The 15,918-nt window shown below is 43.4% G+C and overlaps 2 protein-coding genes across 2 annotated transcripts in view; one reads left to right on the top strand and one right to left on the bottom strand.

Moving 5' to 3' along the window:
* LOC131289139 (uncharacterized) overlaps positions 1–868 on the top strand; it is a 29,000-nt gene extending 28,132 nt beyond the window's left edge. The window contains exon 19 of the mRNA XM_058318344.1: positions 745–868. Within this exon, the coding sequence (XP_058174327.1) occupies positions 745–868 (124 nt within the window). The remainder of the gene's footprint in view (positions 1–744) is intronic.
* Positions 869–6,522: 5,654 nt separating this feature from the next.
* LOC131284661 (titin-like) overlaps positions 6,523–15,918 on the bottom strand; it is a 44,353-nt gene continuing 34,957 nt past the window's right edge. The window contains exons 7-12 of the mRNA XM_058313524.1: positions 13,911–14,119; positions 13,049–13,832; positions 11,465–12,006; positions 9,254–11,256; positions 8,981–9,173; positions 6,523–7,677 (exon numbers count right to left, since the gene is read on the bottom strand). Of these exons, the coding sequence (XP_058169507.1) occupies positions 7,153–7,677; positions 8,981–9,173; positions 9,254–11,256; positions 11,465–12,006; positions 13,049–13,832; positions 13,911–14,119 (4,256 nt within the window). The 3' untranslated portion in view covers positions 6,523–7,152. The remainder of the gene's footprint in view (positions 7,678–8,980; positions 9,174–9,253; positions 11,257–11,464; positions 12,007–13,048; positions 13,833–13,910; positions 14,120–15,918) is intronic.

Here is a 15,918-nt window from a genome sequence, read left to right as displayed (position 1 = left end):
GAAGTATGAAAATTTTGGAAAATACTGGTGAAATAAAAACTAGTGTAAAATAATTCATTCTCGATACAAGACACGATGGAGACGCCTGGTGCTTCACTCCAACGAAACAGTTGCGACGAATGGACGATTGTTCGGTTGATTATTTAGTACACTCTCCATTATGATTTGCCATTGGTATGTATTTTTTTATTTTACAATTTTATATACTTCCAATTCGTGATCCGGACAGTTTGGAGTCATCAATATTTCAATTTCGCCCGGGAGATTCAATATTTTTACATCGTCCTCCTATTGATCTGTCAATTCGCGTGAGCCATTTGAGGACTGGCGTACAGTATCTAGTTATAAAACTTTCCCAATGTACTGATTAAACGAAACAAATAATTTAAATTTAAACTTTCCAATGAAAACGCGTGCAAACCAAAACAATCACACACTTATTTTAACGATTATTACTTAGTAAATTTTTACAAGTTATGCTTAACTCTTGTCTATCTACGAAATTGGTATAAATCAAATTTTTATTCCCGAATCATTGCAACTGTTCTGAGTAATGTAAACTTTTTTGAAATTTGTTGAGCATTACAAAAAGACATTATTTTACGTTTCTAGTTGACGCAAATTCGCTGTACATTTAACGAAAAAGATAGTTAGCTATTTATTTTAGTTCCACTTTTCGGTTTTATGCATGTTGAACCTTCGTAATTAAACGTGCTATCCTCTATTATTTCCTCTTCCACACAGTGACGGTAACGGTAGCATGAGGAAAGGAGCTTCGCAATCCAGTTTGAATGAGCTCAATCAAAGCTTGAAGATGAGCTTACCCCGGCCGAAGAGTGGCGAATTCCGAGCCCTGTTCGAGGGTTGAACCGCCGCTCGCGCAAGCGCATGCTAATGCCCAAAGCCCTACCAAGGTGGTCGACCCGCTGTGGCAACGCTGTGGCCTTGTGGCGTGCCGGACTCATGATCGCGCCGATGATGACGGTGATCATCCGCGGTGACCATGAGGACACAACACATAAACACACACACACACACAAACACGGCCGGTGAAGAGGAGGACGGGGCAGCCGGTGTGGATCAAGTTAAGCAATGAAATAATGGCATCTACTCCTGTTTTGTTTTTGTTCTTGTTAGTCAATAAGTTAGTCGAGCGAAGTCTACAAGGACCGCCACAGCACACCGATACACGCACACACACACACACACACACGTACATACACACACGCCAATATATACATTCAAACAACAACAATCAAAAACACTGACACTCAAACACACAATCAAACGATCAGACGATAGAGAGGGAGGAAAATATTTTCCACCCTCTGACTTTTTGTAGCAAAATCTCGTTTGTGTTAAGTTTTCGTTTTCGAGAAAAAGCTTTTAGGTGGAATCTGATCTGAGTATATATATATAGATATATACATATACATACATATACAAAATACAAACACACATGAATAACGATATATTAATATATAAGTAAAAAGAAAAACCGTAGGACAACGCAACAATCCTTCTTTCCATCCCTCTCTTTGAGTTGTGTTTCTTCGTTTCCGGTAACGCTACGAGGGCGAAGCAACCGCTAGTAGAAAAATTAACATGGAGCAAATCAAGCATATTATTAGAAAAACAAAAAAAAAACTGACAAACATGAAAAGCAGCAAACCTTAATTTCCAGCACTCTGCGGTAGCAACTCAGGATAAGCACAAACTTGTGAACATTCTTCTACGTAGTAGGGTTTGCTTAAAAGGGAACGAAAATAGGAAGGAAGGAAAAACTGTAAAGCGTAAGGACGGTGGCGTGTGGCCTAGGCGACAGGTGTACAAGGCAGGGAGGTTGTGCTTGGTAGCCACGGTGCGCAACTGAGTGTGCGTGGTGGTGGAACTTGAAATGTGGCAAAGGTATGGTAAGCTTTCTATAAGGAATCACGTGCTCTACCCGGCGCACACTTAGGGGTGGCCGCGTGCGCCTACGACCACATTGGAACGTTAGAACAATACCAGGAGAAGAGACAGAGAGAGAGAAAGTTAGAAAGAGAGTCTTTATTTATCTTAGGAAGCGTGAAGAAGTGACGCAATCGGTGAAGAAATGGAGAGACAGTCAGGAGGCCTTAGGCGCAGGAATAACGTATTCATAAGTAGTAGACGTTAACATTTCACTTCCGAGCATACGCAGCTCGCACATACACAAACACACACACACACACACATACTAACATAAAACACACACACATGCAGCGAGACAGGACGGGCAAGGGACAACAGGTAACAATACACTTTAGGAATGCAATTAGCGGTGCCAATACCGAACCCAGCCCCCGTTCGGCCCGCGGCAGGGTGGTACGGTGTGCGGTGCCCCTCCCAAAACCCGTAAAACGACCGGTGGACCTTGCGGAGTGGGCCCACACGACCCCCTGTGGGGGTTGGGGGTGGGAAATGGTATTTGTGGCCCGATTCAACGGGAATGGGGGGAGGGTCAATTGGGGGAATAAAAGAGGAGGAAAAAAAATACAGAAAACCACAAATATAAAAAAAAACCGGTGGCAAAACGGGTAGTGTGTAACAGTGAACGAGTTTAGCTGCGTCAACGGAGAGAACGGTAGGCACAAACGAATTATAGAAAATCAAAACATAACAAAAAAGAACAAACAAACAAACAAACAAACAAACAAACTAATGAAAAAGCAAACTAATAAAAAAAGGAAATGAAAAAATACAAACAATTTCGAAATGTAAAAGTAAAGAGTGGCAAACCAGAAGCAAATGGACAAAGCGAGAATCATGGGCCGGTGAAGACCGGCGAAGTGTATAGAATGTACTATTGAGTGGCAGAAAGAAATCGGAACGGAAAAGTCGCCCTATTGGTTTTTGTTCTTTTTTCTCGGGGCAAAGCAAGCCACGGCATCGTAAAACAGTAGCTCATCCTTAGGAGGGAGAAGAACAACTAGGAAGAAGAAAAAAGCATACACATACACACAGAAATTAGTAGATACCTGAACCAAACCGGAAGGGACACGATATTCGGGGCTGGGGCGATATATTTAGTTGTTGCGTTCTTCATTTATGTGTCGCGTCTTATTCGAATTTTTCCCCCAAATATTCAGTACCCGCTCGGTGACGCAGTAGGCGGGGACGGGGGACGCGCGTGTGTAGTAGTGGCAAGTGAGTAATACTTTCTTTCCAAGTAGAAACAAACAAACAAACAAAAAATGCAGCGTTCTGTTTGCAGTGATAAGCGGCTCTCTCTCTCTCTTTAGACGAAACGAAAACAAAAAACCTAAGCTAAAATGTTAACCTGCTACACACGGCACGGTTCCCGGCAGCCGGGCAGCTTTTCGTGCACTCTCGCAAAAAGGGGAAAAAGCCGGCAAGAGGCAGTAAACCGGTATCAGCAATTCGCAGGGGATTTTAGTGGAAAACAGTGATGATAACAACCTACACCAACAGCAAAAAACCAATAGCTACGAATCAGATGGAAGACAAACAAAAACAAACTGATAAATAAAACAATTAACAACAAAACTCAATTCTGTACAAGGAACCACTGACAGCCGCAAGCAGCAAACAACAAACAACTCACAAAAGAGCGTTGTAGATATAGTTGATCGTCGTTTCATGATAGTTTATTCAGCATTACTGATAGATTAGCCGGCTTACACTACTAAAAAAAGTGATTGTGAATAAAAACCTAGAATGAACAAACGCATAACGGCGCTTCGGTGTTTGATTCAGCGCGTGCTCGATGACACGGGGCGGTAATTTTTCTTGAGTTTTTATATTCATATTTTGTTCTTTTGCCAATTTCCATCATTTTATGAAAGATAAAAAAATTGAATCCAACTTGATTTGACAAAAAATCTTTCAAACTTTTAATACTCTTTACGATGTGTATAATTTCGTGATTTTTTGTTTTGAGATTATGTCGTACTTTTTACTGTTGCTAAATTGTTTCAATTCGAAAATTCAAAGTTTTTTCAGGTTGAATCCAGAATGTTTGAATTGGGGGATACATAATTCACGAAAGATTACCTGGAAATTTATGATTATTTGGCGAATCATAAATATTTGATCAGGTGATGGAGTGAAATCAAAGGAACCTTTGAATAGGAAGCAACTAAAAGATGATTAATATAGCGACTTTAGTGGAACATAAACGTGCGTAACTTTCATTTCCAATTCACATACATTTCGTCGAAAGATTAAAAGTGATGACAATAATAGACAGATTTAGTTTTTCAAATGCTCATAAATAAAATGTTCTAATAAAGTTTTCTTTAGTTTTTCCCAAGATCAATGGAAAATAGGTCGCAGCATATCATGTAACGAGCCAAAAACTGTGGGACAATAGTAGACAGTTGGGTAAAACTGCAAATTTGGTATGTTTCAACAAATGAGCAAGGAATTGAGGCGTTTGGAATATGTTCTGGAAGAAGGCTGTGCATGAGGCACATCAACACACGTATTTTCACAAATCATGGTGACCAAAAGGATCCATATCCCATGACTTCACACAGAAGATAAGTTTCTATGCGCGAGACCATGGACACTATGATCTAGAATTTCCAATTACCTATTTCGCGAAGATTTTTGCGAAGATCTCCCCGAAGTATGCAAGTACGTTTGTAAACAATTTTTAAACCAACTGTCACAACAATGGCGGAGAAGAAAATAGTTTGAATTGATGTTGGTTTTTCCCTACGATAAAGTTTTTCTTTTCACACCAACATATGGATAAAACGATGACGGCAGGCAGTTCTGTAGCTGCCGAACCAACTGTATGAACCCAACTATGCACAGCACTTTTATAACTCTTTTTGTAGTTTGGTTAAGTTTTTTATTCGTTTGGATTTAGTGCATAATAGTATAAATCCGTATTTTAATACAAAAAAACAGCCTGACGCTTTTCATTTTATATCATTTTTATTTTGCTTTTAGTTGCGCAATCGGTTAAACAGATACAAATTGTGTTATAAATATATAAAATATTATGAAATATTGTATTACCGACGACAGCAAGGCGTATCTTCCACTCTCCACTCCCTCCCTAGCTGCGGTGTCGAGCGGAGCGAAGATCCTCTCCCCTTGTGCCCCCTCGCCGATGGTTACTGATTCGATCAAGGATCGCGCCTCGTCATCGCGCCAGCGTCGTTGTTCGGTGCGTGGTCGCGGTCGTTGTTGGATGTCCTTTAATTATCTGTTGTTTGCTTGCTCCCGGATTTTCCATCATCGTTCTTTTGCCGTAATGCTAGGGGTGCGCGGTTACGCGGCTCTTCATATTCTTAAACGCTATATTCCACCGTTTCCAAGTAGTACCATATCCAGAGTTCACGTACGTTTGCGAAGGCCAATAGTGATTCGCATGCCGATGCGTAAACAGGCCTATTCCCATTTGCGTTCCTATCTCTTTCGACTGTCCGTTCCCGTTTCCAGTTCCGTTTCTCTCTGTGCGTCCGTTCGTCCCTCTGTATCTCTCTCGGCATTTATGCGCGTGCAGTAAGCAGTCCACTGTTGCCAACAGGGCGGGGTCAGTCGACCTTCCGAAATGTGATTAAATGTTGGGGTGATCAAGGTTTTCACCAGTGGCGGCAGAATTCCGGATTGCATGGATTCAAAAGTTTACCCTTTTAGAGTTTGCTACTTTACTATACTGATGATTATTTATTAACATCTACTACTATGGGATTTTGCGGGGTTAAAATATTCGGTTATTTCGAATGGTAGCGCGGCTAGGGTTGGGTTATTTTCTTTTTTTTTTACCTATTTTCTTGTCGTTTTTATCTTGCCATATCAATTATGCTAACCAATCATTGGCTAAGCTCATAGAGAGAGAAAGAGAGAGAGAGGGTGAGAGATATGGAAGGAGAAAGACAACTCTGAGAGTTTGCAGTCGACAAACGCCGAACATAGCGTGTAAGACGCAATCGGAACCAACTAAACTGTATGAGGAAACAAACGGAAAACAGGGATACAAAAAGAAACTCAAAAATACATTAACCAATACACAAGGCCATACAGGATTGCGAGAGCGGAAGAAACACGGTTGCCGCCCCTACGAGGAAGAAAATGGTCTGTTTTCGTTGTCTAGATGGGAGGAGGGTTTAAAAGCCCACTTTAGCTTGCTTCGATTCTACTTTGCCAACCATAATTTATGTTTGTCCCTCGACGTCGCGGATTCTTGCTAACAGTCTTCCCATTTGTTTGCTATTGTTTAGGCGTTTGCTTCCTTGCCAACTTTTTACTTTGATTTCTTTTTGGTATCACGCCACACCAACCGAACGCTCCAATATTTTCGCTCCAACCACATTCCTTCGTGTTCGCCCGACCAACAACATAGCCAAACTAAATCAGCAAAATCATTCAAAAAGCCTTCGGACGCGTCCTCCTGTGTTTGCGCCGAGCTGAGTTGTCCTGTTCCGTTGTGTTTTCCTATTTTTTTTCCAAAAACGCAAACGTGGCGGAAACGATTCAGATTCAAATCGCATTACATATCCGAAAAATAATAATAATTACTAATAATCATGCTTGGCATAAAAAAGATACATTTCTATCGCTATAAGTATAGGCTAAATATTAACGAAGGCGTTTCTAATGGACTTTCTTCCCGCGCGTAGCCCCTGCCCGCTCCTTCGTCGTTCGACTTTGTTCGTAGACAATCTTCATTTCTTCTTCCTTTGCCAGTTCTCTGTTGTGCCTTTCGCCTGTTGATCATCCCCTCTGCCATAATCAAGGTATATGATCACTTAAAAATGTGTATGTGCCCGAAATATGAATGACTTGTTCTTTTGTTTTGCTTTCACCGGAAAACTGGTGGTGTGCTACTATGAAAAGATTATTTAATATAATTAATGTTTTCTTCCATCCCTGTGCCGTTGAATGTATGTAGTTTTTCCTTTTCAATGCTATGATATATGCTTGTGACCTAGACTTAGACGAATATGTGTATGCCCTTGTTTTAGATGAGAGTTCGAGTAGTCAATGTTTTGTTTCGGTTGGCGATTCCGTTATGTGCTTGGCCAGAGGTGGTGGAGGTGTTGCCATTGTTGCCTCGATCTGCCACACGCGAAACGGTTTGCAAACAGTAGGAATATGCTGTGTTTTTCGTTCAACAACAAAAAAATAAATGAGACCGGTAGGCTTTTAGTGACATCACATTGCTTGCGGAATAGGCACGAGCAATTGGTCAGCAGCAGGTTGGGGCGATGGTGGTTCCACCATCGCCTGTTCGTTTTCATGGGCGCTACCGTTGGTTTCGATGGTCGTGGTCGGGGTCGGTGTCGTGCTCGTGTTTGTTTTAGCCAGTTCTTCCTCCGGTTTCTTCGCAGATACAGCAACCTTCTTCGCACCAGGGTTTGGCGAGGTAGCGGTCGGCTTCTTGGCGACACCGTTCTGCTGCACCTTCCGGACAGCCGGCGAGGTGGCCGTCGTTTTCGGCGCTAGCGAGGTGCGCGTCGTGGTCGACGGTTTGTTGCCACTGGTAGCCGTCTTGGTTGCGGCAGCCGGTTTGGTGTCCAGCGGTTTCTTAGCGGCGAGTGTGCTCGCAGGCTTTGATGCCGCCGTGCCGGTTCCGGTGGTTCTGGTAACTCCAGTTCGTGACGCGGTGCTGCTAGTGGTGGTGGAACTCATTTTCGTTGTTTTCGTCACCCCATCCGTCGTTGTGGTACCGTTGGTAATCTGCGATGCGAAAGTAATAGCAGAATTAGAATACCATTAAACTTTAACATTCCACGAAACAAAAAACATCCTATCTTGTATCGATTTATTAGATAAATATGTTGTAATATTCACTTTAAAAAACTTCTTGACTTTAACTTTTCTAAAGCGATCGAAAATGTTAGCAAAATAAATTCAAACAGTTCAACAGGTCATAATTATGCTTCTTAATCAAATTTTAGCTTTCTTTAAAAATATTGTTTCTTATATTACAGCGCTTTACTTAACCACAGCCAAATATAGCCGCATGCCTGAATCATCAAACGATGATCAACCGGACTTACAGCTTGGGACACCAAACAGGTTCAAAAGACAATTTGTAGCTTTCTAAGATAGTAGTAGGCTACGAATTATCTACTAAATCCGTTTGGTATTCCAGGCTGTAAGTTGGACCGTTAAAAATCAAGTGCATAACAGCATCCAAGTACACTGCTGAATTGTGTGTGATGCTATTATTCTTGCTAAGCATAGATTTTGAAATGCTCCATTTTTTTCTTTGTAAAATATGGTTAGTTTCGAAATGACTGAGATTATTGGGAAATGTTAACTTGCTAACTTGCTACCAGCTGAACTGATTCGTTGCTTTGTTCTACCTCATCTTTAACGCCCTTCTTCGTTTGTAAAAGGGGTGCAAACACGTCCGTTGATGGTCTTATTTTTGCTACAGAACATGCTAAACAAAGTTGAAAATAGGATAAATTCTAGTGTTGTGCTTAATGAATCTTTTGGCGAGATTCATTCATATGAATCTTTTACCTAAGATTCATTCAGATGGATTCATGAATCTTTGCGGATTCGAATATTCAAAGCTTAATGAATTTTTCGAAACCTTAATGAATCTTCATGAATCTTTCATGGTTCTGTCATAAATCTCCCCGATTCTGTCATAGGCGTGGACAATGAGACCAAAAAAAAAAAAAAAAACAAGGTGGTCCCTCAACCGACTTTTGGTTGGTGACTTTACATCATTTGGTGTGTCTTTGGGATTCATGAATCTCGCGGCGAAAGATTCATGAATCCCTTATAAGGCAGAGATTCATTCAGATTCATGAATCTGAATCCGATTTACACAACTCTAATAAATTCCTTTCCTCGTTAGATTTCCAAACGAAAGATAATATTGTTTTCCCGTGATGATTTTAAATTTCAAAATACCCAACATCTTTCGAACGTTTTGGAAGAAAAGTTATTAAAAAGAAACACCCCACTCGGTAGGAATCTCAACGTTATCAAAGATTCATTTCACTAACAAATCTTTACGCACCTTTGTTGCAACGGTTCGCTTGGCTGCAGTGGTAGTGGTGGCGCTGGCCGGCTTTGAAGGAACTGATGAGGTCGAGATGGCGCTCGAGGGCCGCGAGGTGACGGTACGCGTCGTTGTCCCGGTGGTCGATGCACGGGAGCTCGGTTTAGCAGCGGTGGTTGTGCCAGTAGCAGCCGGTTTGGGAGCGGCAGTTCTGTAACGCCCGAGAGAAGAAAGAATGTATCCACGTGACGGTGGAGCAAGTAAAACCACAGAAATTTCTAATTCCCTTACCTGGTAGTTGAACTTGCACTGGCCGGCTTCGTTGTGCTCGACGGTCCAGTAGCAGCGGCCTTCGTTCTGGCAGCCGCCACGGATGAGGCGGCAGTCGTAGTCTTGGTGGTTGCAGTCTTTGCGGCTTCTGTGGCCGGTTTCTTTGCAGCCAGCGGTGCCTTGGTAGTGGTGCTCGCTGGACGTGCTTCCTTCACTCCGTTGGTCGTTGCGCCTGTGGGAGGTTTCGCTGTGGTGGTAGTGGTGCTGGGAACCTTCTTAGCGGCAGGTACAGTTGGTTTTCGACTAGCGGCCGGGGCCGCTGCACCGCCTCCGACACGAGATGCTGCCGGAGCACTCTTAGCAGCAACGTCCTTGGACGATTTAGTGGCGGTGGCCGTAGTTGGTCCCGCTTTCTTGGCGGTTACCGCCGCCGATGATGCCTTTGGTTTGGCAGCGGTCTTGCTGACTGCGGTCGCAGTAGCAGCGACTGCAGCCGCGGCAACCGCAGCAGTTGCTACGGCAACTCCGGCAGCAGCCGATTCGACGACTGCTTTGTTATCTTCGGTTAATTTCTCACTTTCCTTGGGCTGTTCCTCGGGGACTGGCTGTTCTGGTTCGATCGTTTGCTGCTCCTTGTGTGGTTCAGCAACCAGTTCGCTTGCGACACTGGCCGGTACGGTCTCTGAAACAACCTCGGGAGATGGTTCCGGATCAGAAGGCACCTGGGAGGCTTCCTGAGTGGTAAGAACTAACGGTTCCGGATCGTAAACTGACGCTTCCAGGAGAGTTTCCTGCTGAACTTGCTTCGGTTCCTCATCAGTTTCCATCGGTACCGTTTCTTCTGTGGTTGGTGTCGGTTGGCTCAAACCGAACATATCGAAGGCAGCCGTCTGTGCAGGATACGCATGGGCCGCCACCGAATCGCCAGCGGCTTTGTCCATATTTTCCAACTCTCCGTTGTAAGGATCAGCCAAATCTGACGGTTTTTCAAGGAACTCATATTCGTCCACCGTTTCTTTCTGCTCGACATACTGTTCCTCCTTAGCGCTGTAGGCTTCCGGTTCCATTAGATCGGGGCTCTGCTCTTCCTGTCCAAACAACGCTGCCTGAACCGGCTCAGCTTGTTGCGGAGTGATCAGTGCCTCCTGTTGTTCCTCATCATCGCCGAGCGGTAGATCCTGCACCTTGTTCAAAAGTTCGAGCTCCTCTGACGGAGCGTTATCCGATACGCCAAATGGGTCTGGATCAGACTTTACAGTCGAAAGCAAATCAACTTCTTCCGGTTGTAGCACTTCTCCACCATTGATCAAATCGAACCCATTTCCAGGCAGCATTGTTTGATCGTCCAGCTGGTTGAAGGGATTTGGTGACAACGGGGACGGCTGATCACCACCACCACCACCCACGGTTGTCTCGAATTCGTGTGGTCTTTTATCCATTTCCGTCTGGAATTCGCGCTCCGCTGGCAAATCAAGATCCTCCATCGAGGGCGCGGTCCCCTTGCGTGGGCTTTGTGCTACGATTGCATCTTCACGCAGTTTGAAGCTTTCGTGCTCCAGCATACGCGTCGGTGCAAACACGTTGGGCGGTTCTTCGCTGGTGGGCGAAACGACTGGCACAAATTCCTTCGCCTCCGGGTTCAACTGCCAGCCCAAGTCGCCCGCCGCACCCTGTTGCATCAAGTCGCCGCCTGCCGCATCGGCTTGGAACATCGTTTTCTCTTCTGCTTCGTAGAGATGCTTTTCGCGCAGTTCCTCGGTACCGGTCGGGCTAAGGGTGTCGTCCAGGCGGGAGCCAAACATATCCTTGTCTGCACTGAAATCCTGCTGCTGTTGCGCCTGGAACGCTTCGACAGGAGACACCGGTGTGTCGGGAGACACTGGTTGCTCAGCAACCGATCCACCGTACATGCTAGCTTCCATATTCACACTATCGCTTGGAACGGGAGGAGCGGCACTAGAATCTTCTTCAGTTATTACGCTTGTATCACACAGCGGTTCGATCGCAGTTGGCTGGGGAACGTCCTGAATTAAAAAGTAGAACAAAGTAAAGCATTAAATAGTGGAATGCAACAGACCCACAGAGAGCACACAATAAAAAAAAACTATTTAACGATCATACAAACACGCGCACACACACACTCACGACCAAAATCACAAGGCAACATAAAAATTTCACACTTTCACTTCAAACACCCAAAGAAAGCAACAACTAGAAGTCATTCCGGCGTACCTCGTTCAAATCGTCGTTTAGCAAATTGACAACTTCCTTAGCTTCACCACCATCGATGATGACATCATCAACTTCTTTCGTGCTGTCCGACACGGTCGATTCCGTGTTGTCGCCAAGAATATCCACGGGCGTTTCACTGGTATTCGGCTCTACTGCTGTTGCGTCGAATTGTTCGCCCTCGCGTTCTTGTTCTTGATACAGCTCCTCCACCACAGGCTTCTCTTCCTGTTGCTCCTGCTCTTCTTGCTCGTCCGCCGGATCACCGTAGTGGTGTTGTTCTATTTCGTGCGTTTCGTCTTGCTCGATTTGCCTTTCCACCGGTAGATCTTCTTCCGCGATGAAGGCGTTGCTATTACCGTGTTCTACTGTTTCTTCACGCGATGTGCTCTCCTGCGGCTTTTCTTCAGATTGTGGCTGCTCTAGTTGATGCTGTTCCTGTTGCTGCTGCTGCTGCTGCTGCTTATTCACCTTCACGTAGTCCCATTCGTCTTCTTCGGATTCTTCGCAGCAACCGGCATCATCATCCTGTTTGACGTGCTGATCTGACACTGCGGGAGCGACAGCGCGAGAGAGGGAGATAGAAAGTGAAAGAGAGACATAGAATAGCGTGAACTTTAACGATGCAATGCGAACAAAATGACGGCAAGACATTACGATTTCTCTCTCCTGTCCGGTATCTGAACTTTTCTGCACTTGCTATTTGATAAAGGCACAGTAGGACAAGAGATTACAAACTGCACATAACACCAAAACGTTTACTTTGCGGTAGTGAGATAAAACAATCGACAACGAAACGTTAAAACATTCACAACACGCCAGACAAACTTAGCGTACGAAACTGTGACTCATCGAGCAACGCTGCATGAGCGAAAGAGTTGACGATGCGTTACGGACGTCTTGCATCTCGCTCACGTCATGCAAATATCTCGCCTTTCTGCCGTAATGCCCGCCTGTCATCGTTAAACGTCATCGACTCAGAACGTTTGGATCCACAAGGCTTGAGAAAAATACAGTACAGAAGAACGTCGATTATCTGGGGTGCTCGAGACTGGTCGGTCTCTGGATAATCGAATACCACGGAAAATCGTATAAAAAGTTAAACAAGCTTAATTGGGCTCGTAGTTGCTCTAAGAACATTTTTTATCATTTTCGAAGTCGTTGGAACTGAAACTGTGTTAAACCCACGGATAATCCGGCCCCCAATAACCGACGTCCGACAGTAGAACTGCGTGTCTCTGATGACTTTATAACTAAACGCGTTTTTACCACAACAAAAATTATTATAAAAAAAACTAAAAATAGGGAATTCGATGAACTCATTAACTTATTATAACAATTCTTTTTTTTTTTTTAATTTTTAAACGGCACAAACAACTAAAGATGTTGATCATAAATGATTGGCAATTACTGTTGGAGATTCATTTGATTAGAATGAATCCGAAGTGATAATTGTGGTATAAAACGCCCATCATAATAAATTATGTTCGTGTTATACGATATCTTATCCCAACAAGGTTTCAAACCAATCCAAATAACAGGTTAGCACCAGAATAATAATCTTTTAATCTACTTATCGGTACTTACCATTGGCGATATCACTATCAAAGGCTTTTTCATGATGCAGGTCTTCCTTCTCCACGCCGTCGCCATCACCTTCGAACTCCGAATGCTTCTCCTCCATCAGCTGACCATCGTCGTCATCTTCGTCTTGTTCGTGATTCAGCGCACTGCCGGGAACCGTCTGTTCGATCAGCTGTCGCCGGATTGCATCCGAAATGCCGAACGAGTCGAGCTGATCGATCAGTTTGTTGTCCACTATCGAGTCGGCATCCAGCAAATCGCTCACGATCGGTTCGTCAATCGATTTCAACGGGGCCAGCTCATTTTCATTAAGTTCAGCCTTCAGGGTCGGAACCTCATCTTCCTGCTCAACCGAGCCGATTAAATCACCGGTTTCGGTGGGGGCATCGAAATGGAGTTGCTCGCCCGCGGTACCATTGACGTTTGGTGATTCGGGTTCAGCCTGCTCTTCGGACAAGTCGACAGGGTCGGCACTGACACTCGATGCCTCCTCCTCGACCTCATTGTTGGCATTCTTCAGTCCATTTAAAAAATCCAAATCCAACCTCATTTTTTCGGGATTCACTACTTCTGCAATTATATCTTTGGAAGGTAATTCGAAAGCTACGGGAATTCCATCAACATCTGTCTCTGGCCCAAATTCACCTTCCGGAAGGAACCTTTCCGGCACCGGTTCGTCACAAGGCGAGTCACAGTCATTTTTTGATTGCAACAGTGCGCTGTCCATGGACATGAAGTTCTGTATGTCGGCAAACGCTTTCTGATCTTCCAGGTAAATAGGATCTTTCTACGGAAAGAATTTAAATATAACAAAAGAAAATGTAAATTATGCTGCTCGCAAATACATTTGTTGCTTGTACTTTACCTCTGCCAAAAAGCCGTTATTTTCAGCCCCGTTAATATCCATTTTTCGCTTTTCTAGGATTCCTGCCTTAGCCTCTAACTCCTCTATCCAAGGCGTCTGCTTTATAATAGTCTGCGGGTCCTTCAGGAACAAAATAATCACTGAGATATTGTCCTGGGTTTTTGGTTTGGCGTAGTCTATTAATAAATCTGTGATTTTTTGTAGGTTATCTGTGAAATAGAGAAAATAAACAAATTAATTGTGTGTTTTACAACAAAACTTTTTGTAAAACTAATACTTATTGGAAATGATCGAAACTGTTTATAAATAAATAAATCAATGCATCACTGTTTAAAGGCAGAATAATACTCTGTGAAAGTAAAGAAATAAACTCATTTGGGAAGTACGTTGGCTTCTTCTGACAGTCATTTTCTTTTCACAACAGAAGCTTGCGATCATCGCAAATATTCGTAACCTTAAAAATTATAATAGAAAGGCTATGCAAACAATAAATTTCGGCCGTCATCGGCATCGTAGGAAGGTAGGAATGAAGAAAACTTGAGATCGTACATTTGGCTGAAGTGACGAACTTAGGTAAATTTGCATTGCATGACATCATGCACCAACCCCAATGATTCCACCTCTTGGCCATGCTTAGGCGCAAGAGTTTCTAACATGTTTAGCTTGTGTTGTGTTAGTTCTGCTTCTTTTTTTCATTTTTTTGACGACTGCACAAAAGTGACACTAATGGGTTTGCAATGAAATAAAACAAGGCACACCTCTCCAAACCTGTCAATCATCCCAGAGGCCATAAGTCATTCTTTTGGACCAATCGATCGACCTAAAAATAAACAAATCGTCGACGTTTTCTTTTGTCTATGTGATCCTTAAACCGACAGAATGTAGTTTAAGACAAGCAACCGTTTTAGGAGAAAACATGTTAATGCTGGGTTAATAAGATGGGATTGTCCGCGAATGAGATCATATCGAATAGAGTATCAAATAGAAGAAAAAAAACAGGCCATGCCACTGGTTGCAAGTGTTAACGACCTGTTCGCTCCAGCATTCCCTAGGGTGTTCAAACACGCGGCCACGGATTTCTAGGAACATGTCCTTAATTTTATACCGTCAACTCACGCAAAACACTATTGCTTATCCTAGCGTGACGACGGCTACCTCTCGCATGCATAGTTTTATGTGTCCGTATATTCCTTTTTTCCCCCACTTTTGTATGTATTTTAAAACCTTACACAGGAGTTTGAGTCATACCGAATGAATTATAACTTTGTATGAACTCAAATGGAATCTTTTTAAAGCTGTGACAGCAAAAATTAGCTCTCGAAGAGTGTTTTGCGGCACGAAAAGTGTTATGGATCACTTTACTGACCGATGACTACATCCTCTCAAAGGTTGTGCAAAGACCATCGCATGATGTCACTTAAACCTTTGCCGGCCTCCTCTCCGCAGACAGATGGGAAAAATGTAGACGGAGAAAATTCATTCCACTCCACTGACGACACCGAGATTATCTTGAACCAGCATGATTCACAAATTACAATCCAACAAAAGCGTTGCACATGAGGTGGGACGGCACTGTTTGAAAATATGTCCGTTCTCCTTTCGCTACGGCGGAATAACGATCGAATCGATTTAATCGCAAGACCTTGTATCTAAACCGCAAAGGGTGCGATAACCGTCTTTAATTATTTTCAAATTTCAGTATCGCCTTATCAAACGGGGTTTGTTTTGTTTCGTGGTATGATTCATGTCACAGGGGGTTGTATATATTTTTCAATACAAACATAAAAGGCACGCGAATGACGACGAAGTTGTTATATCAATTTATTAAATTTATTCTCGCTCCCCCTGAAAAGTGTTCTAACGCGGGCAACCAAATGTTTGATTTCGAGTTTCACTATATACACACTATCTTTTTTCTATGACTTTTTGCTTTTGCTACCCACTTTCTCCCGGCACTTTTATCGTACGGTAGTTCTTTCGCCCCGTTATACGCCAGCAATTATTTCTA

Source organism: Anopheles ziemanni, chromosome 3 (genome assembly GCF_943734765.1).
Source record: "Anopheles ziemanni chromosome 3, idAnoZiCoDA_A2_x.2, whole genome shotgun sequence".
In the NCBI taxonomy this organism is placed as follows: Eukaryota; Metazoa; Arthropoda; class Insecta; order Diptera; family Culicidae; genus Anopheles; species Anopheles ziemanni.
Note: the sequence above shows the minus strand (reverse complement) of the source record. Positions and strands in the feature narration are given on the sequence as shown.